Source organism: Triturus cristatus, chromosome 9 (genome assembly GCF_964204655.1).
Source record: "Triturus cristatus chromosome 9, aTriCri1.1, whole genome shotgun sequence".
Classification (NCBI taxonomy): domain Eukaryota; kingdom Metazoa; phylum Chordata; class Amphibia; order Caudata; family Salamandridae; genus Triturus; species Triturus cristatus.
The window spans coordinates 1,216,630,031-1,216,654,977 of NC_140592.1; the positions used below are offsets into that span (position 1 = coordinate 1,216,630,031).

The window sequence follows — 24,947 nt, forward strand, 5'->3', positions numbered from 1 at the left end:
GTAAAGGTATGCCCAGTTGACCATCCTCAGAACCACTGTCGGAGGTGAGGGATACTATATCTGAGTCACCTTCGCTAACCTGTGCCTGATTATTCACAATGACTTGTTTGCCTCGTGTTGCGCCCCCAGATAATGCTGGTCTTTTATAGTTGTTGTATATATATATATATGTGAAGAAAAGGTTGCCCCTAGATAAGCTGCACTCGTAGAAGGTAAGTGGAAATCAGGGAAAGTCTGATTGTGCCCTCCGCGTCTTAGCCAATCCTGACGCTTTTCGAGTATGCACTCTTTATCAAAGGTAACCTGCACAAAAACCACCAGCACTTGCGGTTCCAGTATCTTCCCTTTTTATTCAAAGTTAATTCACAATCATGCTCAGGTGAGAGAAAAAAGCTTTGTGAGACTGGAAGTCCGTAATTCACTACCCCAGTGGGCTGCTGGCAGGTTGCAGTGGCAAAGTTCTCAAACAGCCTGGTGCACAATCCAGTACAAATCCCAGTGTCAACAATCACCCTTCCACTCCGTGTTCCGCCAAGTAACACCCGGCGGCAGACCCGCCTCTCTGTGGTGGTGTCAGCTCCTGACCAGGCCGGCCCTGAATATGTGAAGAAAAGGTTGCCCCTCGTTAAGCTGCACTCGTAAAAGGTAAGTGGAAATCAGGGAAAGTTTGATTGTGCCCTACGCGTCTTAGCCAATCCTGACGCGTTTCGAGCATGCGCTCTTTATTAAAGGTAACCTGCACAAAAACCACCAGCACTTGCGGTTCCAGTCACTGGATGATGTCATCAGTGATGCCATTTGAGATATCATCGGAGATGTCACTGATCATGTCATGAGTGATGTAATATGTGACATCATCAGCAGTGCATTGCGGGGGTGCGAGTTATAGTTAGCTCAGCTAACTATAACGGCTGAAATTTACAGATTTTGCACAAGTGAAATGTCAGCCTAACTATAACGTTCCTGTAACGTGTTTTTTTCTGTGAATTACTACAGTTTTTTAAATGCTGATACCTAACTAGAACGTCCCTGAAACCCGTGTTTTTTTTTGTGAATTTCTGAGGTTTTTTAAATGCTAATTCCTAACTATAACGTCCCTGTAATCTTTGTTTTTTGTGTGAATATATATATATACAACAAGAATTACTATTGAACACAACAATATGTTTCAGCGATAAAATCTCTTCGCACTAATTTAGTATTGGCTGCTTTTAGATGATATTCTATCAAAAGCTTTTCCCCTTTTTATACAATTGTATATATATTAAATTATATCCATACGCAAGGTTGCCCTTTTAGAAGCTGCCGCACACAGTGGGGTTAAAGCACAAATCGCCACAGGTAGCTCCGTTGACAGCGTGCCCCAAAGCTCTCCATACAGGCCATACGCATTTCGAGCGTGTTTGCCGCTCTTGTTCACTGGCTGAAATGATGGAAGAAACAGGCCAAATGAAAACAGGTGATTTATTGTGATAGCGAGTCCCGCCCAAGTGGGCGTCGTACACAGGCATTCTGGTCACAGTAGTCCCGAAATAATGCCTCAGACTCCCAGTTTTCTCAAAACAAGTGTGCTGTATTAAATTATATTTATATATTTATTTATATATTTATTGTGAATAATGAATTGAATTTTAAATATTATCATTGTGGTATTTATTTATTGATGTCAAATACATGAGATACGAATGCATCTTCTATGTCTATTACCTTTATATTGCACTATACCATTGGTAACCCCACTAAGCACCTTGTCACTTTAAAAAGAAAAAAATGCACCTTTGAAAAAAATGTTTAAAAAGCCCAGGTGTGAGTGATGCCAGCGTCATGTGATAAAGGGCCCACGGGCTCGAAACGCGTAATGGCTGTATAATTACCTGAGAGCGGACGAATAAAGATTCCTTTGAAGCACCTAACCGTGGTCTGGGCTCCTGTTTGCAGCGGTAACGAGTGCAAGTGAAAGGAGTGGAAGTAATATATATATATATATATATATATATATATATATATACACATAAAATGCACATCCACCTGTTACTTTACACTTCCAAACCCTGAGCTGATATTTTTGAAGTAGTGATCAATCAGTAGCCTACCAGCAGGTAGACTGTTTCTGATTTGAGGGCCTATCAAAAGTACCTAATATAGCATTATCTCACACACATTGAATGATGTCTATTTCTACTGTTTTGCATCCTCAAAGTGCAGTGTATATCAAAAGTCTACCCTATGTTTCTAAAAACCTGCATGAAAATTTTGACCTTGACTTAATACTTCTGATTTTCATTGCTCCTTTTTTCTTTGCACAACCCCTCCATCCTCTTTGTACTCTCCATACTCTGATACTCTCTGAGTACAGCCTACTCTGTCATGTGAAAGTTGACCTTAATCCATATTATTGTATTTCTGAAGATTTCCAATACTTTTTCTCCAAGATCACAACTTGTCCTTCTTTTAAAGTTATACCCTGCAATCTAGAAATTCCTTATTTCCTCTGTCTCATCTTTTAATACCCCAACCACCTGCATGAACTCAAAACACCCTACATTACTGATCACATCTAGCTCCTGCTTATTTATTCCACCATCAATACACTAGAGTAAAGGGTCTCCTTACGATTACTTCAAATATCCAACAATAGCCAATAACCACTGGATGAACCACTAACCTTGGGTTCCAGAGCACTAAGCTGACCAGCGGAAAGTGCTTCAATGCCTTGTCCAGTAAGCGCTACATAAATTCAACTAAAATATATTAGTTACAAATTAGAGTGTGTCTGTTCTGTCTCTTATTGCATTCCACTTGCACTTTTTCCAATATTGTCCTACATAATACATTGTGTGTGGTTGGTGGTGGTTGCGGTGAGGGGTGGAAGAGAGCATTGCTCCAGTTGGATTCATAGTGTAAGGTTAGTGTCAAGGTCTGCTCTTCTTTTCTGCACAGTCATTAAATGTGTTCATTGGTTGCCCCTCTTTTTCCCCTCCATGCCTTTCTTCATTATGGCCCCTTTACCAACCCACTCGAATGTTGCCTTACAGACATTTGATGTAATATACCACTAGCTCAAGGAGCTGTGAAGACCCTCGCCGAGAACATTTTTACTGTAAGAGGAGCACTTCTAACACGAGGCGCTGACCTCAGGACAGTACTGTACGGGTGAGACCAGATCACTCAAAGCAGGATGTGGTCAGGAACTGAGTGGGCGAGGATCTGAGACAATTTAACTTGGTCACTATGACGAAGCGTACTCGGATTAAATATGATATATTCTAAGATTCAAGCATTTAGATGCTCTAAGATTACACATACATTACATTTGATATAGTTACACATTTAGGCACAGGGCGACAAAACTAATTGCTCAGAATGATATGCTTTCTTCAAGTAATGTTTGGTTCTTGCACTTTCAAGGCACCTTGTGCTTTCTCCTCATAGTGCTGCATTTCACAAGTTGCAACAAAGTTATGGAAGTGAATGTCAGTGTTTGCACACCAGTGACCATCCTTTGTATTGTGTACGACATGCTTGAAAATTCAACACATAGCTATCATTCCTTTCAACTGTGTACCAAATTTTTGTAATGTAAATTTTTCTGTACAGATTTTTTTTGTTAAAAACACTACAATATTATATGCTGGAAAACGAATAAGTGAACAACAGTTGATGTATTGTACTGTGTTGAAAGAAAACAATAAAAATTGTTTAAAAAAAAGAAAAAACACTACAATAAATGTAGAAAGTGGCTTATCTAACTTCCCTTGTGATAGCACCGGCAATACGCGTGGAGCAGCCCAGGAACACTGTGCGCGTTGTTCACAAAGGTGAACTTACACTTTTGTCGTAAAATTATTCTTTTTCTTCTATTTACAAACAACGAGTGTAGGTTTACGTGTAATATTTTTACGACTGCAGAGACTGTCCTCTCGTTTAATGTGCAGAGTTCTCCAGAGTCGTAAAGAGACTGCATGTAAAACTTCACTCGTAGTTTGTGAATAGCAAAACAATAGCAAATCGGCACCAAAAGTGTAAGTTTACCTTTGTGAACAAGGCCCAGAGCGTGACTTATGAAAGTTTGTTTCGGCATAAATTGCTTGAGAAGTTATGTTATGTTATAGGGTTGCTATCGGAGGATCAATTCAATAGACTCGTAAATCAAAATCCCCGAAGCAACAGTTCCAATGCCCTCAATAATAGTAGCCATGAACAGCTTATAAAGATCTTGAATGCTAAAAAGAAATTAATCCGCACAGAACTACATGCGGAATTCTTAATTGAATATTTAAAAGCTGGTGTCATCCCAATAGGTTTGCAAGTCAGAAATGAACCAGGTTTATTTGTGGAAAATCCCAAATTCTTAGAAACGTGGACACATATAGCCAATCGCTGTAGCAGAGACTGGCTTATTCTCATTATTGAAACAGCCCAAGAACTATTGGATATTGAGAAAAAAGAAATCAACGAGTTAGAAGCCCATCTAAAACAGAATACCGCATTAGAGGAGGCTAAAAGTAAATTGGAAGAGCTCGAGGTGGAAGCAAAAGGATATATGGAATATCTCACCAACAAAAAACTGAAGAAACTAAGAAAAGACGTTGATAAATATAATATTGAGATAGTCTATCCGTATCTAAGCAAAGACTATTACAACAATAGAAATGATTATAGAGGGGATAGACCACCAAACATGAGACCACTGTATTCACGAGGGGGTACCAAACGTGTTACCTTCTCGGAAACATCAGGCTCAAGCAGTGAAGAAGAACATGAGGGAGAAAGAAATGGTAGAGGAGCACCCACATTTGAGCGCGAGTCTTTTTTAGGCAGGCGCCAGAATCGGGGCCAAAGAGGACACAGGGGCTACAACAGACAAGAACCTCTGAGGAACCATCAACCTCAGATGGGACAAGAATATGTAGCAACCCGGAGCAGACAATATTGGAGGTAGAGGAACTACCTATTATTAATTTATCAAACAGGACTCTAACCGTAAATGAGATTGAAATTTTAAAAAAGGGTTTTAGTTTTGCACCGAGTGGTCACCATAACTCATATGAATTAGAAAGTGATTTAAAAAACTTTTTTAGAAAAATTAGGCTAAATAAATTTTTTGAAGATAAAGCGTATGTTCCAGCACCAAATGTATCTGGTTTCAAACCCAAATCTACATTCACTCCTAGCTTAGGTCAAGTGGATAAAAATGTTGAGTTATTTGAAAAAGTGGTAGAAATGGAAATTAAAAACATGAAACAAGCTGCTTCTAAATACCAAAACAATAATCTCCCTGAGAATCAGAAACGAGCTTTGAGGAACCTACAAAACTGTAATTCTATCACCATAAAACCAGCCGATAAAGGCGGTGGTGTAGTTGTATTTGATACAACGGATTATGATAAAAGAATGAGGGACCTCTTAAATGTGAGAGAACATTACAAACCCATTCGTCTCACAGCAATTGAAGCTCTTAAAAAAGAGGTAGCATCACTCCTGAATCTAGGAAGAGAACAAGGGTGGATATGCGAAAATGAGTACAGATTCCTTTTGAATGCACATCCAATGACTCCGGCCATTTATGGGTTACCGAAAATTCATAAAAACATCTTGGACCCACCGATGAGACCTATTGTCAGTAGTGTGGGATCCATTCTAGAGCCCCTCAGCAAATACGTGGACCACTTCTTAAAACCAATTGTACAAAAACAAAGATCGTATCTTAAAGATACAGCCCATGCCATCTCTGTGTTTGAGGGTCATAACTTTAATAAGGCCACCCAGATTTTGGTGACCCTCGACATAGAGGCTTTATACACGAACATCCCCCAGAACGATACTATAAGAGTCATTTCTAACATTTTAGACTCCGAAAACCTGGAGGGAGCTAACAAGGAATTTATAATGGCATGTATAGAAAAAGTACTGAAAAATAATATCTTCTTATTCAAAGATGAGGCCTACATTCAGATCAAAGGCACCAGCATGGGGGCTGCCTGTGCTCCCAGCCTGGCATGCCTCTATGTTGGTGACTTTGAAGCCAAACATATCTACAATGAGATGGCACCATTTTTTGAGAATGTAATCTGCTGGCACCGGTACATAGACGATATCATCTTTGTCTGGAACGGTGCCAAGCAAGATCTTGAACATTTTCTGGAATGGATTAACCTCGGTGATCCCAACTTAAGATTCACGGCCCATTTTAGTCAAGTAGAGGTTGCGTTTCTTGACATAAAAATCAAAAATGTGGGAAACGTCCTTAATGTAGAACTTTACTCCAAACCTACGGATAAAAACACACTTCTGCTATATGAAAGCAACCATCCCCGTTCCCAAAAGGATAATATTCCCTTCGGGGAATTCCTTAGGTTAAGGCGCAATTGCACAGCTCTTTCTGATTTCTATTACCATTCAGATTTAATGAAGAAAAAATTAGCTGCAAGAGGCTACCCCAAGAAATTAATCAAACATTCCTTTAAAAGGGCGAGGTGTTATAACCGAGACCATCTGTTAGAACAAAATAAGAACAAGAACAATGACAAGATAATGGGACGTGTAGTCTTTGTTTCCCAATTCTCTAATCTCAGCAACCGGATTAAAAACATAGTTAATAGAAACTGGAAAATATTGAACTATGGATCAGAGAATCAACTAGAGAAGCCGTTATTCTCATTCAGACGTAATAAAACCCTACGCAATACGTTGGTGAAAACATACGACAATAAACAAGATTCCCAAATCACCCTGAAGGGTGAAAAAGCTACAGGTAACTATAGATGTGGAACTTGTTCCATTTGCCCACAATGCCTTGAGGCGAAAAATCTCAACCATAATAACAAAACAGTTTGGGCAAAAAGCCTGAATAACTGTAGAAGTAGAAATGTAGTTTACTTCCTAATCTGTCCCTGCGGCTTGGCATACGTGGGTGAAACAAGTAGGGAACTACGGATTCGCCTATTGGAGCACAAATCCGCAATTAAAACTAAAAAGATCAACGCCCCTCTGACAGAGCACTTCCTTGAAGCAAACCACAGTTGGGATTCAATCCGGTGGTTTATTCTGGAGAAAGTAACTGTTAACAGAAGAGGAGGTGATGTGGACAGCAAGAGAAAAAAGCGGGAACAATGGTTTATATGTTTTTTCAACACTGTGGAGAGAGGTCTGAATACTAAAGAGGACTGGATGAGTATCATTAGTTCGCAATAGAATTGTCAGACCATATGAATAGCAATATTCTTCTCTGTTATGATCTAATACATTGTGAGATTACAGCTGAGATTATATAAGTTTTGGCATTTATTCCTATAAAGAGACCATTATATTCCCTTTTGGAGTGTAATCCAATGTCTCTTCATTTTTTAGTATCTATGGTGGGCACCAATGGGATTAGAGTAATAAGAACAATTTCATACCAAAAGGAATATTTATATCATCTCAGTTATATCTTTAAATGATGCTTAAGGGTACTGTATTTATATGATGTTAGACCACCATTGTAACTTGGTAAACATGAATAGATAGAACAAGTTTTGTTAGACAAGATTTATATGTAAAGGTGGATTGATATAAATGCTTCCATATTCAAGTGATTACGCTAATCTGTGAATAATTAAAATTTATACTCGATAGGGGTTTGTATACACACGAAGAGCAACATGTACATAAAATGTTGGTATAGAATATGACGATATGGCGGTTATGTTATCTGGTGATATTAGCAACAAACTATAGACGCATAAGTATGTAAGACAAGAAAACACTTAGTCGCCTTACTGCATGTCAATGTTGTGCTAAATGGCTAGATATAAATGCTTCCATATTCAAGTGATTACGTTAATCGGTGAATATTTAATATTTATACTCGATAGGGGTTTGTAAACACACGAAGAGCAAAATGTACATAAAATGTTGGTATAGAATATGACGATATGGCGGTTATGTTATCTGGTGATATTAGCAATAAACTATAGATGCTTAAGTATGTAAGACAAGAAAACACTAAGTCGCCTTACTGCATGTCAAGGTTGTGCTAAATGGCTAGGTTATGCTGTTCTTGTTTTGTTATATAAAGATATAACTCAAACAGTCCAACACTCATGACAGCCGTTTAGAAGCAAATTGAGTAATAAATGGATAAAAGAGGTAGACTCGGCACTCAATGATGGATAAAGTTTTCCTCGTGTTGCTGAGAAAAAAACTCCGTCAAAAAACTTACGACACATGTCATACGGACCATGTTCTATCCTAACCAATCAGGAGCAGGGTCTCAACGCACAAATAAATAGAGTCCATTCAGATAGAATGAGGGAAGAGAATTGAGTTACACTCCCGCGTACGAAGCCGACGGTCTGATTCCCCGAGGTGAGATTGCAGAGCAAGCTTTTACTTTGCGTTTGACTGACATGGTGATTTAGTGATCACCTGTGAATTAGGAGTAACTTTTACAGTAGCGTCAATACGAGCACTTATATCTATTAAATTCTTTTTGACCATACGGTATAGGTGACGAGAATATAAGAGGAGTAACTTGGACCTCCGTCACCTCGGTTGAAATTGACGTCTTCATTAAGAGGTGAGAGGATTATGCTCACTTATAGTATTAGTTGGTCCGAACATTTATTAATATCGGAATATGTTTGTCACTCAATATGGTGACACAGAGATCGCCTTTTAGTTAAAAGGAACTATTGTAGTAGCGCTAGTACGAGTGCTTGTAGTTAATTTTTTTATTTTTGACCTCACGTAATAGGTGACGTAAATACAGGAGGAGTAACTGGGACCTCCGTCACCCTGGTTGAAATTGACGACTCCATTAAGAGGTGAGATGATTACGCTCACTTATAGGATTAGCTGCCCGAACATTTACAAATATCGGCAAGAGTTAGTTACTCGTTAGAATAATAGGAATCATAGGAGCATACATATATTATTATCTCTCTCTCTTTACAAACCATAGGCGAGAAGTAGTGAATGGGATATGCCATGTACCTACGGCTTCGAAAATAAACACCAGGACGAATTTTAATAATACGCAGGCAGTCAGTAAGTAGAGAGCCTTATCTAGTCTTTCTAATATAGCGCGAATAAATGTTTGCATGTTTTAATTAAGTCATGATAAGATTACCACTTATTTTGCAGCATCTAAATAGTTATAATTTGCAATGTTTTGACAAGTGGATCTTGAAGTGAAAACTAAATCGTAGCATTAAAACGCTATAATGTGAACTGCAACCTCGCGAATTGCTGATAATCAATACCAGGGTAGAGGAGTACCAGTAATATTTCTCCCCATAGAGAGACAATTAGCGATAATAAAAAACTCTCAATACAACAGCTATAACAAAAATGTATTAAATAGCATCTATTTCTTCGATGTAGGTCCCCGTAAAATTGAGGAAGACCCAAAGCCTATTACAAGTCTTGATAAAGATGGATTAACAAGAAGAACCATCGAAACGCGTCGACGCATCTATAATAACGCAATCCAAAGAAGAACTGTGGTTGACTGCGAGTAGATATAAGAGTACATATGTATCACCAACCATAGCAGTTACATGATTCGATAGGATGCGTAATCAATGACAAAGTTTATTGTCTTCATAATCTGTTTCTGTTATGCGGGCTCATAACAGTTTTGTGGATCAGATAATAATGTGTACTTGTTATGTCTTGTGTTTTTAAGCATATGTAATGTTAGTATTGATTTTATGAATTTCATGTATACTTTTTTAATAAATGCTATGAAAATTTAATGTCTTTTTACGTTGATGAGTGTTAAAGTCTAAAGTTTGATACCATTGTGTCAGAGTATAGGGATTGTGCTCTTTTTAGGTGTTAGCTGTACCCCATTCCCTGTAAAAGACAAGGGGTCTCTCTCGGTTTCTCCGATAAAAGACATCCATGCTGTGCCAGGCCGCCACTAGGGGGACTCTGTGAGAGCAGGGCCAGTGCATCTGTAAGGTGAAGTAAGGCGGCTTACGACTGCATCAGCAATCAGTATCCCATGGCAGCGTACTGTAGGTCGAACTGCAAACACAGCCCTTTGCTGAGAGCAGGGACTGTCACAAGTGTGAGAGGGATGACAAAAATGGCGACAGTAATATATATATATATATATATATATATATATATATATATATATATATATATATAGAGAGAGAGAGAGAGAGAGAGAGAGAGAGAGAGAGAGCGAGAGAGAGACCCGGTCCGGTCCTAACAGTGAGGAGAGAAAGGCCAGTAAAGAGGACTCGGGTACCAAAAAAGGCCAAGGCACTACTGGGAACATGAAGGTATAAAAGAGGACTAGGGCCTTATAAAAGGACATGGTGGCTACAGAAACGGGCTACATTATGGGGAACCTTTGTAACTATGTGCTGCATCTAAGTGATATAAGCTATCTCATCCTATGAAAAAATTAACTAAAAAATGTACATTAATAATTGATAAAATGAAACTTATCGAAAGCAGACAAAGAAATCAGATCTTGAAACTCGACAGTTACCGCCTAAACACTGACAGTGACATTTGGATGGTTTAATGAGGTTCTCAGATGGGCAAGACAACAAAAACCACAAAAACATATGCATAATGGTTGCCACAGGGGCGGACCGACCTGTGCATCCTCGTAGGTGTACCGGCCGGGGTCCTTGACGTTCTGGCTGGTCCTCTCGAAGCTGTGGGAGTCCAGGTTGATGGGACACTGAGCACCAGGGCTGAGGAACTCATGCCAGATCTCGTCCACCCTCGCGGGCACATCTTGCAGCGGCTGCTTCTTCAGCTCTTGCACAGCCAGCCAAAACCTTGCGAGGAACATAGAAAACAAATCCAAGCAAAACATCAGCTGTGCTTTATTCAAGCCAATCACCATGGAGTTACCATGGACGCCACATCACGAAGCTCTTGGTACCACTGGCTTCTGCCGCTGGAACACAGATATTTTAGTGATAAACACGGTGTGGCCTCACAGTAATAATGTTATGTCTCTGCTTGTGATTATCTGTTGAAAGGGTCTTTACCTAGAACTGAATGATGTAGCTCACCACCCACCAAAAAAATGCTTGTCTTTTTTTTTAGGTCTGGTTTGACAGCACAACTTTCTGCAGGACATATGGTTACTCATTCTTTACAATATAGATACAGGGGGCTTTGGCTCCACTCAGAGGTGTAATACCTTCTTAACTCGAGCTATTGGGTGTTTGCTGCAAAACCCTGCCACCTATGGAGTCCTTGCACTGCGGATTATTTTACCTCTGAAAAGTACACTCAGTCATCATGCTGCTTGTTACATTTAAATGTTTTTATCTCAAAAAAGCACTCAGAAACCAAGTCCCTGTGTCCTGTAATGGCAGCCGCAACATTTTTCTACAAGTTGCGGAAAGCCAATCACATCTTTCAGTTTCGTGGGGCGGGTACTTTGACCAAAAAGGCCAATGAGAGAAAAAGCTCTCTCTGCCAATCAGAAACCCTTATGTTTCAAATTGACAGTACTGTGGGACACCCACAGGACCAAACATCCAGATAAACCTATTTTTTAAACCCTTTCAAGCCCACACGAGCACCTCTTTAAACATGAATTTCTCGAAGAGTTTTGAACAGATTTACACCAAAATCAGAAATGCATGCCTTCTGATTAGAGTTCTACATTTCTGTCAAATCTGTTGTAATTTCGTTCAGATGTTTTTTTCTGTATTGCTTAACAAAATTTCCTATGGGAAATAACATGGGAACTCAATGTTTTGAGACAGCCCCTTTTTCTCAGCCCCCACTTAGTGGATCACACCAGAGCTTCCAGGGATGTGCTGCGGAGGCTGAATTTTAGTGAAAACTCATGAAATGGCAACAAAAGTTTTAGTGAACCAAAAAAAACTCTTCCTATGGCATCTTTGACTAACTATAATGACGCAGAGGTGGATTGTCTCTGCATTGGACAATCAGTTATTGTTAAAAACCACATCCTTGGTCACCGACAAGAAGAAAACCACTTAGATTAATGACAACACCAAAAGAAGAAAAACTCAACATGCTAGAATGCAAATGGTGGAAATCAGGGAATGAAAAAGACAAAATTATACAATGCCAGTATAATACAGCCTACAAAACAGTCATCAGAACCACATTACGTTAACGCTAATCCAAGTGCATGATTAAAGTGGGCTGGCCATCTAATGAACTCCACAAGATTCCAGCAGAATTCCACAATCCAGAGAGCCAAAACATAGAAACATCAGGATAGCAAGCCTTCGGCGGCATCATTTCCATGGAATTAAGCTCAAAACCACCACAAAGAGGAGCAACACCAGTCTTCCGCCACTGAATACTTTTAACACACTTTTGTAAAAAGAGTTTGAAGTCATTGCAAGCAGATCATTATCACCTTCAGATTCAGCACATCCCAAAATCCATCACACAACCGGCACAGGGGGGTAGACAGAAATGTACTCAACAAGTCACTGGAATTTTTTTTTTCCGCCCAAGTTGAAAACCTTGACACACCTAACCCAGAAAATAACAGACCAATATCAAATGGATGGTTCGTAGGTAATATATTTGAAACATAATTGTTTTATTAAGCTTGTCAATGTTACAGAGGGAAATGACTTGACATCAGACCAATTATCTACACATTCTGGGTAGAGGCACAGAGTTAACCCTCATATTCATATGGGATGACCTAAAACTCACAGTGGTCGAGAAAGGAGTGGCCACCCTATTACTGCTGGACCTGGCTTGGTGGCATTTGACGCTATCCACCACCATCCGCTACCAGAAAGATTCCCTCATCTCGCAGTAGGCAGCAATGCTCCAAATGGATTGGCCACTAAACAAAAGATAGACAGAGCTGTCTGTGTCTACACTGTCCTATAATCCCAGGACAGAATCTAGAACAATAATTGCATCTTGTAATACAATCTACATCCATGGATATGTAATAGCCCAACCAGCACACTCTCCTCATGTTGGCAAACACTCCCACAACTTTCTATGTTCAGAAGAAGTGACCTCTGTCTAGTCTAGTAGTCATTGGGTAATGTGAATGACTAACTGAAGAAACCTGCCACATACATCCGACCCCCAGAGGACTCTATTTTAGTCCACAACGGCAGGTCCTTACTAACTACATTCGATAGCCACTTCTTGACATCTCACGATTATATATGCAACACTGGATGCGAACATTACCAACAATGATCTGGTCTCTCTGACAGCGATTTCTCCCATTGACTGGACCGACCACCACCTCATTCTGTTCAAGATTGATGCACTTGTCTTCCACCAACCTATTCGTGATGACAAACCTAAACACTGGACCAGAAATATCAAAGCAATCCCTTTATCCGAACTCGAATCCAAGATTCATGCCCATCTTCAACTCCAACCCTCATCATCGACGGCCGATGACCTCACTACACACTTTAACTAAAAAATGACAGAGGTTCTAGACCAAGTAGCTCCGCTCAAACTCAAACAATTGAGGCGAACCAAATCTAAACCCTGGTTTAACGTGGATCTGAATGAGGAAAGGCGTCAACTCAGACAAACGGAAAGGTCTTGGAGACTAAACCCCTCGACCTTACACCTAGCGCAACTTAGATCTGCTCGGCAAGCATACAAAAAACAAATTTTCAGTGAAAAGGCGTCTTTCTTCCGCAGCCAACTAGATGTGGCAAAAAACAGACCGAGAGAACTCTTCAACATTGTCAAAAGCAGAACTAACTACACTCCCTCTCAAGAAATCAAAGGCACCAATGAGCGTTGTGAAGAAATTGCCACCTTCTTCACTAATAAAGTCTGGAAAATTGATCAATCCTTCCTCGAAACCTCTAACCCTCCTTCCCTCTTAACCTGCCTCACTCTAACCACCCCTGATCATTCAGAAAGAGTTCTTACCAAGGACAATCAGGTCTGCCTCCCGCTAACAAACAATGCACATTGGTCCGACTTTGAGCTAATGTCGGAAAATGAGGTTTTCAGTATAATTTCTGACCTAAATCCTTCCTCCCACACTATGGACCCCATCCCATCCACAATCATAAAAGAACTTAACCACACCATTTCCCCTTTTTGGAAAAAATCATCAACGCCTCCCAGACTCCCTTCAACTTGGTCAAATCACACCCATTCTCAAAAAACCAGGGGCCGACCCTAATGATGTCAACAACCTCAGACCTATCTCCAACCTCCCATTCCTTGCAAAAACATTGGAGGAATGCGTTCTCCACCAACTCAACAAACACATTGATGAGTTCAACCTCCTCGACACCTTTCAATCAGGATTCAGGAAAGGCTGTAGCACGGAAATGGCTATGCTCAACGTCTTTGACGATATTCACAAGGCTTTAGATGAAGGTGATGCCTGCCTACTCATCCTTATTGACCTATCTGCGGCATTCGACACAGTAAATCATCCAGCGCTTCTGGAGACCATGTCGAAGCGCTCCGGCATCAATGGCACAGTACTAAAATGGTTCACCTCCTTCCTTCAACACCGCTCGCAACAAATTAAAATCAACTCCTGTCTCTTTTAGCCAACAAAAGTCACACTTGGGGTCCCGTAAGGCTCGATCCTCTCCCCGGCCCTCTTCAATCTTTTCATGGAGCCCCTCACAATCATCTTGAAAAAAGCTGGAGTGAATTACCACCTTTACGCTGATGACACCCAAATCTATTTCAAAATCAAGTCTCCCAGCGACATCCAACACCCCAATGCCACTCTAACCGAGATCCAAACTTGGTTCAACGCTAACCACTTAAAACTCAATCCAGATAAAGCAGAACTAATCCTATACTCTCCAAAAAAGCAACCATCGTCCAATCCAAGAGTGGCTCAAGAATCTGGTCGCCCTAAACTGCCCCATCGTCCTATCCGCCTCAGTTAAGTCTCTAGGCATCACCCTTGACAAGAACTTATCTTTGGAGGCCCACATCAAAAACTCTGCTAAAAGTGCTCTTTTCTCTCTGAAACACCTCAAGAAATTGAAACATTTTCTTCCCCATGATGACCTCAAGACAGTAGTCCAATCCCTAGTTCTCTCTAAAATCGACTACAGGAACGCCATCCTAACAGGGACTCCAAAAGCTCACCTAGCCCCTCTAAGGGCAGTGTTGAACATGGCCGCTCGACTCGTATCTGGAGTAAAAAGATTTGATCACATCACTCCAGCTCTCAACTCCCTCAACTGGCTTCCCATGGAAGGGAGGTGTATTTACAAACTGGCCTGCATCACACACAAAACCCTTCACTCTCCAGCCCCTAACTACCTGGACAACAAACTGGTAAGAGCAGGTCAATCCAGATCGTTGAGAAGCTCCAACTCACTCCTTCTTATTCCTCCAAAACTGAAAAAGAAAACCACACAATACCGTTCGTTCTCTGGCAACGCTCCCAGGATGTGGCATGCTCTCCCTACAGTCCTCAGATGCAACCCCTCCTTCTCCTGTTTCAAAAGGGACCTGAAAATCCAACTCCTTAACAAATACTTTCCTGACCAACGTCAACTAACCTAGACTTCAATATCCGAGTTTACTCCTCTCTCTTGACATTCAAGGATAGTTGGCGACCGGACTGTGTTAACCACCTTATCTTCCATGCTGTATTTTTTTTTTATCCCTGGTTTTGCTTCCTTACTGCCTGCCTACTATGTAATGCAATTTCCGTCTGTTTTTCTTTAGAGTATGTATGGAAAGCGCTCTGATACCCACGGGTCAAGCTAGCGCTATATAAAACTTTTAAAATAAAATAAATAAAAATATATAAGGGACGATTGGAAGAAAGTCTATCACAGCAGATTGCATGATCATCTCTCTCACCAGACAAAGCTTCTAGAGTCATAAACATTAACAAAAACCTCAGAATGGACAATCCAGTAGGATAACCAGCTCAGTAGTGCCAGCTTACTGAAAACCTTAAACTGCATGCCTCTCTCTCACTTCATCTATCACACTGTTAAGCGATGTATCCCATAACACAATAACCGCACCAGGGTGGACATCAACCAGAACATGGAAACATTTCCCACACCATCTCAAAACAAAGACAGCACACGTGCAACCAAACACCTTACGCCAGTGGTTCTCAAACTGTGGTCCAGGGACCCCTTAGGGTCTGCAATGCGTAATCAAAGGGTCCATGACTGCTTAAGAAATTAAATAATATTAACAGATTAATAAAGTTTATGCAAATAAAAAAGCCACATGTAAAAATAAACGTTTTAAAATGCTGAGTAAATGTGAAGAAATGTGCAATTAGAGGCTAAAAATTAGGTTGGTGTCCTATAATTTCTGGGAGCAGTGCAAGTGCTTTAAACAGAATAAAGTATGGAAGATGGGTGGCCTCAGCTGAAATGAGGAAAGCCCCAAACTTCCATTAAAATATACATTTAGATTTTGTTTAAACTGTTTGTAAATGAATTAAAATATCATGTGTGAATTTGTCTGATGAACGAGTGGTTCTGTATTTTTTTGCATTGTTCTGAGGTTCAAACCATGGAAATTGTTCAAGGCAGGGTCCCCAACTTCCAGTAATTATTCAGTAGGGGGTTGAGGGGAATGCACGGGGGTGGGGGTTGTTTCCGGATTTCAATCATGATTCAGTGGAGGTCCCTGGATTTCAGTAATGATTAAGTGCGGGTCCACAGAAGTCAGGAGGTTAAGAACCTCTCTAGGACAGGGTACAGCATGCTACGTGTAGGAAAGAGTTTCAGTGCCCGATATCCAATCCCACGCTCTGCACGATGTAGTGTGCTTACCGCATAGGCAAAGGCTTCTGCGCCCCACTTATGTGCTATATAAATGTTACAATACCATTTGTTAAGCTGTAATACATCTTTCGAACTGACAAAACGTAAACAATATTTTCATATGGAGCTTTTGTGCCATCTTGTGGCCATTGAGCGCATTACGTCCATCAAACTTGTAGCAACAAATACAAGGGGCAGATGATTAAAGCTATGAATTATTTGCAATGCACATACAACGCCAGGCATTCATAACCAACAAATAACAAGCCATATATACACACGACAATCATTTGAAATAGTGAATCCACGGCCTCGAAGATACTCGCAGAAGAGAACACGGCAGCACAACTTTGTTTTTCCACTTTCTCCTTTGCACAATTTGACATTCCTTGATGATTTTAAGAGGCACATTTAGTGTTGCTTGAATAACATCTCCTGGTCAATTTGCAGCACATCTATTGGTGTGCACTATATCAGTTCAGCACACCTGCCAGACCTCATCGTCAGCCTTCTTGCTCAGTCGGGTCTTTCCTTCAGAATTGCCTCGGCCTTCAACTAAGCTTCGTTGTACTCAGTTCACTCCTAGGTGAAGATTCATTTAGTGTACCCATCCATTTCTGGGCCTCTCCCATTACTCCACCAAACCCCTCGATAGAGCCAGGGTCAAGCAAAGAACCAAAAGCAACCCTGGCAGAAATGTTTAAACCCGCCCATCTCACTTTCTCTCCACTATCTCTTTCCGGCCACCTATTCTCTTTCTCTCTCTTTTCTTTTTTCCACTCTCTGATCTCTATTTCCCTCTCCTGTAGCCCAAGATGTGTCTGATGTAAGTGACAGAGGCACCAGAGTCTTTGCAGGGCCTCAAAAACTAGCCTCCAGTGACTCCATCGCCCTAGAGAAATGCCCCATGGAAAAAATGGCCAGTCAGCCCTGGCCAATGCATCCCAATGAGCAACACTCTTGCCTTTCACCCTCTCAAGATTAGTGTTACCAGATGGCTTTATGTTCCCAGGAGCACCATATGCTGCTAATCTGCTGTGAATCAGGGCATTCCAACAATTGAGGGCAGTGCTTAATTTGTGCCGGTGCTTTCCGGTGCTAAGCACCGGCACTTATTTAACAGGGCCGGGGCTCCTGAATTTATATTCCCTGTGATGGACCCAGTAATTAATAAAAATAAATATAGCTACCTGTCCTTTCCTCCTCCTTCTGCTCGGATGAATGTCTGCCTCGTATGTCTTCAGAGGATAGCCCACCCACCTCCAGGCATGAGGACTGCATCACGTTAGTGATGTCAGTAGTTCACGTCTGCCATTTAAAGAGCATGTCGTAGGAATTGGATACTTATTACAAAATCCTGACTTATCCTTCCCTAACAAAGGGGGTGAATTATGCTGTTACGACCACAGGGTCGTATCAGCAAGGTTATCGCCCTTATGGAAAACCAGCGATGTTCCCTGCAAAACGGCGATTTCCCCCGCTATCTCTGTAATTTTTATCGCCCTGGAGCAACGCGTTGTTGATAACGCGCTACCAGGGCGATAAATTCCAGAGATAGACGGCAATGAATAACAAAGCGCTAAGCGCTCTTTGCGTTATTCATCGTCGTTCGTTGCTGATATACCCCTTCGATCGGTCGCCAACCTGCAGGATTTTCATGCTGTCACCTTCTGCTTTGCATTCCTGGTGTTCTGGTATTGCTTTGTTTCCATTGAACTGGTTAGACTTAAACGCCCAAGATGAATGACTTGTATCTGAAAAGTTCGGACCAGGAGACAGGATCCATAAAGATCCGGAAGTTTACAATGTGACCCTGTCACAAGAGCAGAGGGGACTCAGAGGGAGTGATGGCCTATATTTTTGGGCTGTGCAGGTTGGACTATCACTCAACCAAGGACTGAGGCACCTCTGTGCTTTGCCGTTGCAGGATCATCGATTAAGACAGGACCCCGTTCATGGTGCGTTTAAAGACCCATCAAGCGAGGTACATAAATGTCTGGATCAGAAAGGTGCATTTGGTTCCCTTTGCCCAAACCCTGGTGGGGGAACTAATTAAAGGCTGGCAAATGAGCGCAATCCCCACATGTGTAATACAGATTCCCCCCACCGGGCTTTTAGAAGTAACAGAACTTTCTGTACCAAAACAGTGCCAAGTGGGCATGACAGATTTTGAGGTATGGGCACCCATATAGAATCTAACATGCCTAGAAAGATGTTATAGAAGGCAACCGTGTGGGGTTTCCGGAGAGGTGGGTCCCACTGGCACCCAAGAGTGGCATGTTCCTGGGAGGTAGATAAGTACATGAGCCCAAACAGAAGAGAAATAAAACAGTAGTTTCTTACAAGCCACTGCAGCTCAAAAATCTCACGTAGCACCAATTGGATAAAACTATGAAAGGCGCAGTGAAAAGAAACTGCCAGCCTTCCCATGACCACTTCCTGTTCCAAGATGCCCTCCAGCTGGAACATTCGGGAGCATTCAATCTCTCCTCTCCACGATCACCAGCAGTGGCGGCTGCTCCATTAGGGTGTTGGCGCGGCCCCACTGCATTCTCGCAGTGCGAGAAGCAGAAAATAAAATGGTATTTTAAATAACATTTTATTTTCTGTTTTTCACGCTGCGAGAAAGCAGGCGGCAGGGGTATTCCTGGTTGGGGGCAGGTGGGAGTGTATGCCTGGTTGGGGGTGGGTGGGTGGGCGAGTTGGGGAGGAATGGCTTGCACCACTCTGAGTGCCCTGACTGCTTGGTCGGCCCTGAGGCCGGCCAACGCAGTCATGCACACTCAACATTTTCTCTATGTAGGCTGCATGCAGCCTACATAGAGAAAATCGCCTCCCTACTGGTGCCCGGCTGGGCGCTGTCCAGGACTCCACACCAATCACAAGGCTGCCATTGCAGCGTTGTGATTGTCTTACAAGAGGGGAGGGAGCTACAGTATGCCTGTTCCTGTTTAGAAGAAAGCGGAACCCCAACTCAGGAACAGAGGTCGCGCGGACCTGGTCAGGTAAGTTGTAGTTAATTTTAATTTTGAAACCCTCCCCCACCCCTGCGCGACCGCCCTCCCGCGAGTACTGCGAGCCGCGACTGCAACACGGCATTTACATGAGGCAGTTTATCCAAGTCGTATTCGATAGTATGAGGACCATAATAATCTTGGGGACTGTATTTCACGTCTATCCTGGATGTTAAGGATTATACGTAGCATTGTCCTAATGTCAGTCGGTTTAGAGTAGTATCATGCTGAGGTACCGCTATGACGCATTTGCAATAAAGCTTGCCTAATTTTTATTTAATGATGGGGAAAGTAGCTGCACCAGCATCAGGAGCTCGTAGTAAGAAGTAAGTAAGTAATTTGACGTGCTCGTCAAATGGACTTTCAGAACTGAGAATACTGCGCAAGATAAAGAGGGGATGAGTAAAGGGCAGCCCCTTCTTTCCGTCAAAAAGGGAAACCTGCAAACAAATAATGGATGTGTGCTGTCTAACCAGTGGAACACCATTTGCACTGCGGTCCCTTATTATGCAACTAGTATGAACAAGGAGGTAAAAGAGATTAAAAAGCAATTTAAAAATGAGCCAACGCCGATCAGAAAGGAAACAAAATTAGTCTCATGCTAGCAAATAACAATGCTGCGAAATGACTTCTTGGGTGCCCGTTTTTGACAGAATCTATTACGAAGGGTAAATATCTCGGAATGACCGGGACTGGGCTGGCATCAGGGTAATTCCAATATATACAATCAAATCTCATTGACACAGATAAGTGTATATGAAGAATATTGTAGGAGAGAACAGGGCCGTGCTCATAATAACTACAGCAAAAGTACGCAAGCAATCCCCCTCAGCAAACAACATGGGCTCAAACACCAGGTGCAACATTGAAGACCAACGTCAGAGATCTTGATCCGAAATGAGAGCAGTTTGTTTGGGGACCAAATGGCTGTTGCTTTATGAACCCCGACTGACTTCTCCAGGATTGGATGATTCATGGATAAACGTTCTTTGGGAATGCACCGTTTGTTGGGCTGGGCGGACTGATACAATTATTGTGTGTCTACTAGCAGTATGGTGGTGAATACACCTAATCGTCATAGTTAACATCTCTCAAAAATTGAGTAAATGATCCGTCTTCTCAACTTCAAAAGAAACTGTTGCCATTTTTCACAGCATGACAATTAGGGAGTCCATAGGAGTCGGCCATCAGTTTGGAGAAGTCTTAAAACTGAGGTCATGTATGTCTTGCACTACTGGCAGCTGTGAGTGGTCTTTCGGTAGGTGGTACCATGAGCTGGCCTTGCAGTATTAATTACCTGAGGCTGTTGACCAGAGTGCTAAGTATCTGAAACCTTCCAGGTAACCAGTGGGAAGGGTGAAAATGTGACTTTCTTCAGGCCATTTAGTAAAAGTGCGGGCACTCTGCTGGTCAAACACGCAAAGATTGTCCTCTATAACTCATAAAAATCAGCAATTTCTTAAATGATAAATATTTCAATCGTATTGCTTTATTAACCTTCCTGCTTCCTTGCTTGAAAATGCACCATTTGTCCACTCTTTATTTCAAAATTTTCTTGGAGGGAGAACCCCCTCCCCCCCTCGAACCCCTCTTAAGTTGTTCAGGCTTGCAAGTTACGCTCGATCACCATAGTGCAGGTTGCCAATAATTTGACGCCTCACCACTTTCAAATGTCACCAGCCGCCACTGGCCACCAGTAGGAAATGCAGGCAGTGGGAAGGTGTGCCGCGGGTGCGCCGGGCTGAGGCAGGGTGCGGAAAGGTCTGCCAGAGAGTAGAGATACTGCCTGGGGAAGTACCAATGTTGCTGGGTGGGTCTCACGGCAAGCTGGCAGGGAGACTTTGTGGGCGGGGCTTAGAGGAGGAGTATGAGGACGGCTGCTCAATGACGTCAGCACGCCCCTTTGTACTGATCAATGTCTTGTGACAGTTAAAAACATTCCTCGCTGCAGCAAAGCAACTCTTTTTAGCTTAGAAAGGCTCCCACATTGCAAAACTCCAAATAGTGACCCCATTTCAGGACTTTGGGTAAGTGCTTCGGATAAAGCTATTTATTTTTAAATTAGACACCTTCAACACTGGCTTATTCTCACTGCCTTTCAAGACAAACTGAATAAGCACACTGACCCTTCCAAGACTGAAAGTGATAAACACATATTTAATCTGTCCTTCATTCCTAAAGTGGCTAAATTCACAATTGTGAACATAAACTTCCAAAGCACAGTAAAAGGTTCATGAGTAAGGGATATTGGCTTCACTTCAAAGACCTGATAACTTTCCACGCCATTATGCTGGTCGACAGGGTTTACTACAACAGAAGGACTTATTATGAATAGAAAACTCCAGAACCATTCCCTCTCGTACTTATTTTTGCAAATTAAAACTTGCGTCAAATAGCAGCCATATAGAGGATGGGAAATATATGAAAACACATCCCCTGTGGGTGAACATGACTGCAGGGCCGAATTCCATATATTCTATGGGTGAACAGGAGCGCGAGGACTGCGTTCCATTTATTCAGTGGGTGAACAGGAGCGCGAGGACTGCGTTCCATTTATTCTATGGGTGAACAGGAGCGCGAGGACTGCGTTCCATTTATTCTATGGGTGAACAGGAGCGCGAGGACTGCGTTCCATTCATTCTGTGGGTGAACAGGAGCGCGAGGACTGCGTTCCATTTATTCTATGGGTGAACAGGAGCGCGAGGACTGCGTTCCATTTATCCTATGGGTGAACAGGAGTGCGGGGACTGCGTTCCATTTATCCTATGGGTGAACAGGAGCGCGAGGACTGCGTTCCATTTATCCTATGGGTGAACAGGAGTGCGGGGACTGCGTTCCATTTATTCTATGGGTGAACAGGAGTGCGGGGACTGCGTTCCATTCATTCTGTGGGTGAACAGGAGCGCGAGGACTGCGTTCCATTTATTCTATGGGTGAACAGGAGCGCGAGGACTGCGTTCCATTTATTCTATGGGTGAACAGGAGCGCGAGGACTGCGTTCCATTTATTCTATGGGTGAACAGGAGTGCAGGGACTGCGTTCCATTTATTCAGTGGGTGAACATGGCTGTAGGGAACCTGTCCCATTTGTTCTTTGGGTGAACATGACTGCAGGGAAGGAGTTCCATTTATTCTATGGGTGGGCATGACTGCAGAGACTGCCTTTCATTTGTTCTTTGGGTGAATATGACTGCAGGGACTGCGTTCCATTCATTCTGTGGGTGAACAGGAGGGCGGGGACTGCGTTCCATTCATTCTGTGGGAGAACAGGAGGGCGGGGACTGCGTTCCATTCATTCTGTGGGTGAACAGGAGGGCGGGGACTGCGTTCCGTTAGTATGGTGACTGAACAGGAGTGCGGGGACTGCGTTCAATTTATTCTATGGGTGAACAGGAGGGCGGGGACTGCGTTCCATTTATCCTATGGGTGAACACTGCTGCAGGGACTCTGTCCCATTTGTTCTTTGGGTGAACATGACTGCAGGGACTGCAATCCAGTTACTCTGTCGGTGAACAGGAGTGCAGGGTATGTGTTCCGTTAATTCTGTGGGTGAACAGGAGTGCAGGGACTGCGTTCCATTCATTCTGTGGGTGAACAGGAGCGCGAGGACTGCGTTAATTTATTCTATGGGTGAACAGGAGCGCGAGGACTGCGTTCCATTTGTTCTTTGGGTGAACATGACTGCAGGGACTGCAATCCAGTTACTCTGTCGGTGAACAGGAGTGCAGGGTATGTGTTCCGTTAATTCTGTGGGTGAACAGGAGTGCAGGGACTGCGTTCCATTCATTCTGTGGGTGAACAGGAGCGCGAGGACTGCGTTAATTTATTCTATGGGTGAACAGGAGCGCGAGGACTGCGTTCTATTTGTTCTTTGGGTGAACATGACTGCAGGGACTGCGTTACATGTATTCTGGGGGTGAACATGGCTGCAGAGAGTGCGTTCCATTTATTCTATGGGTGAACATGGCTGCAGGGACTCTGTCCCATTTGCTCTTTGGGTTAACATGACTGCAGGGACTGCGTTCCATTAATTCTGTCGGTGAACAGGAGTGCGAGGACTGCGTTCAATTTATTCTATGGGTGAACATGACTGCAAGGGCTGTATTCCATTTACTCTGTCGGTGAACAGGAGTACAGGGTCTGTGTTCCGTTAATTCGTGGGTGAACAGGAGGGCGGGGACTGCGTTCCATTTATCCTATGGGTGAACACTGCTGCAGGGACTCTGTCCCATTTGTTCTTTGGGTGAACATGACTGCAGGGACTGCAATCCAGTTACTCTGTGGGTGAACATGGCTGCAGGGACTGCTTTCCATTTATTCTCTGTTAATATTGAACAATATGTGCGTTTCCCGAGATTTAATGCGAAAGAGGTTCTATACCACTTTCTCTTGATTATAGAAAGCCTGGGATCTATTCACAAGGCATCATGACCTATGTAAAGAAGTGATCCTGAAGGAATCTTTTACTCACTCTTACATGTCTTTGTGAGTTGCCACCAAATATATAAAAAAGGAGCTTTATGGTAATATTCAGATAATAGTCATGTACAATTTATATAAATTGAGCAGACTGTGTCCTTTTCACATATTTACTAATAAAGAGTTGGAGAATTGACAAAGGCATGGGAGAGTATGAGAAAGATGACTCCTGCAGAATTACTTCCCGCAATAATAAATGCTTTCGTGACTTGACACACATATATGGGGAAGTTGTGCTGTGCATGAAGCAAGAGGGTTAGCATCTCTTCACTGATCACACCATGGAGTCACTCCTGGGGCCCCAGGCATTTCACGTAGCCGCTGGGCACATCTCAAAGCCTGCAAGACTTGAGATAGCCGAGTCGTTGACTAGGCACATCTCAAAGCCCGCAAGACTTGAGATGGCCGAGTCGTTGACTAGGCACATCTCAAAGCCCGCAAGACTTGAGATGGCCGAGTCATTGACTAGGCACATCTCAAAGCCCGCAAGACTTGAGATGGCCGAGTCTTTGACTAGGCACATTTCAAAGCCCGCAAGACTTGGGATGGCTGAGTCGTTGACTAGGCACATCTCAAAGCCTGCAAGACTTGGGATGGCCGAGTCGTTGACTAGGCACATCTCAAAGCCCGCAAGACTTGAGATGGCCGAGTCGTTGACTAGGCACATCTCAAAGCCGGCAAGACTTGGGATGGCCGAGTCGTTGACTAGGCACATCTCAAAGCCTGCAAGA

At 42.6% G+C, this 24,947-nt stretch overlaps 1 protein-coding gene across 2 annotated transcripts in view; it reads right to left on the reverse strand.

Moving 5' to 3' along the window:
- The window catches only part of RGS6 (regulator of G protein signaling 6), a 1,064,816-nt gene that overhangs the window by 176,624 nt on the left and 863,245 nt on the right, over nucleotides 1-24,947 (reverse strand). For both annotated transcript variants that reach the window (XM_085627281.1, XM_085627283.1), the window contains exon 15: nucleotides 10,601-10,787. In XM_085627281.1, coding sequence (XP_085483407.1) covers nucleotides 10,601-10,787 — 187 coding nt within the window. The remainder of the gene's footprint in view (nucleotides 1-10,600; nucleotides 10,788-24,947) is intronic.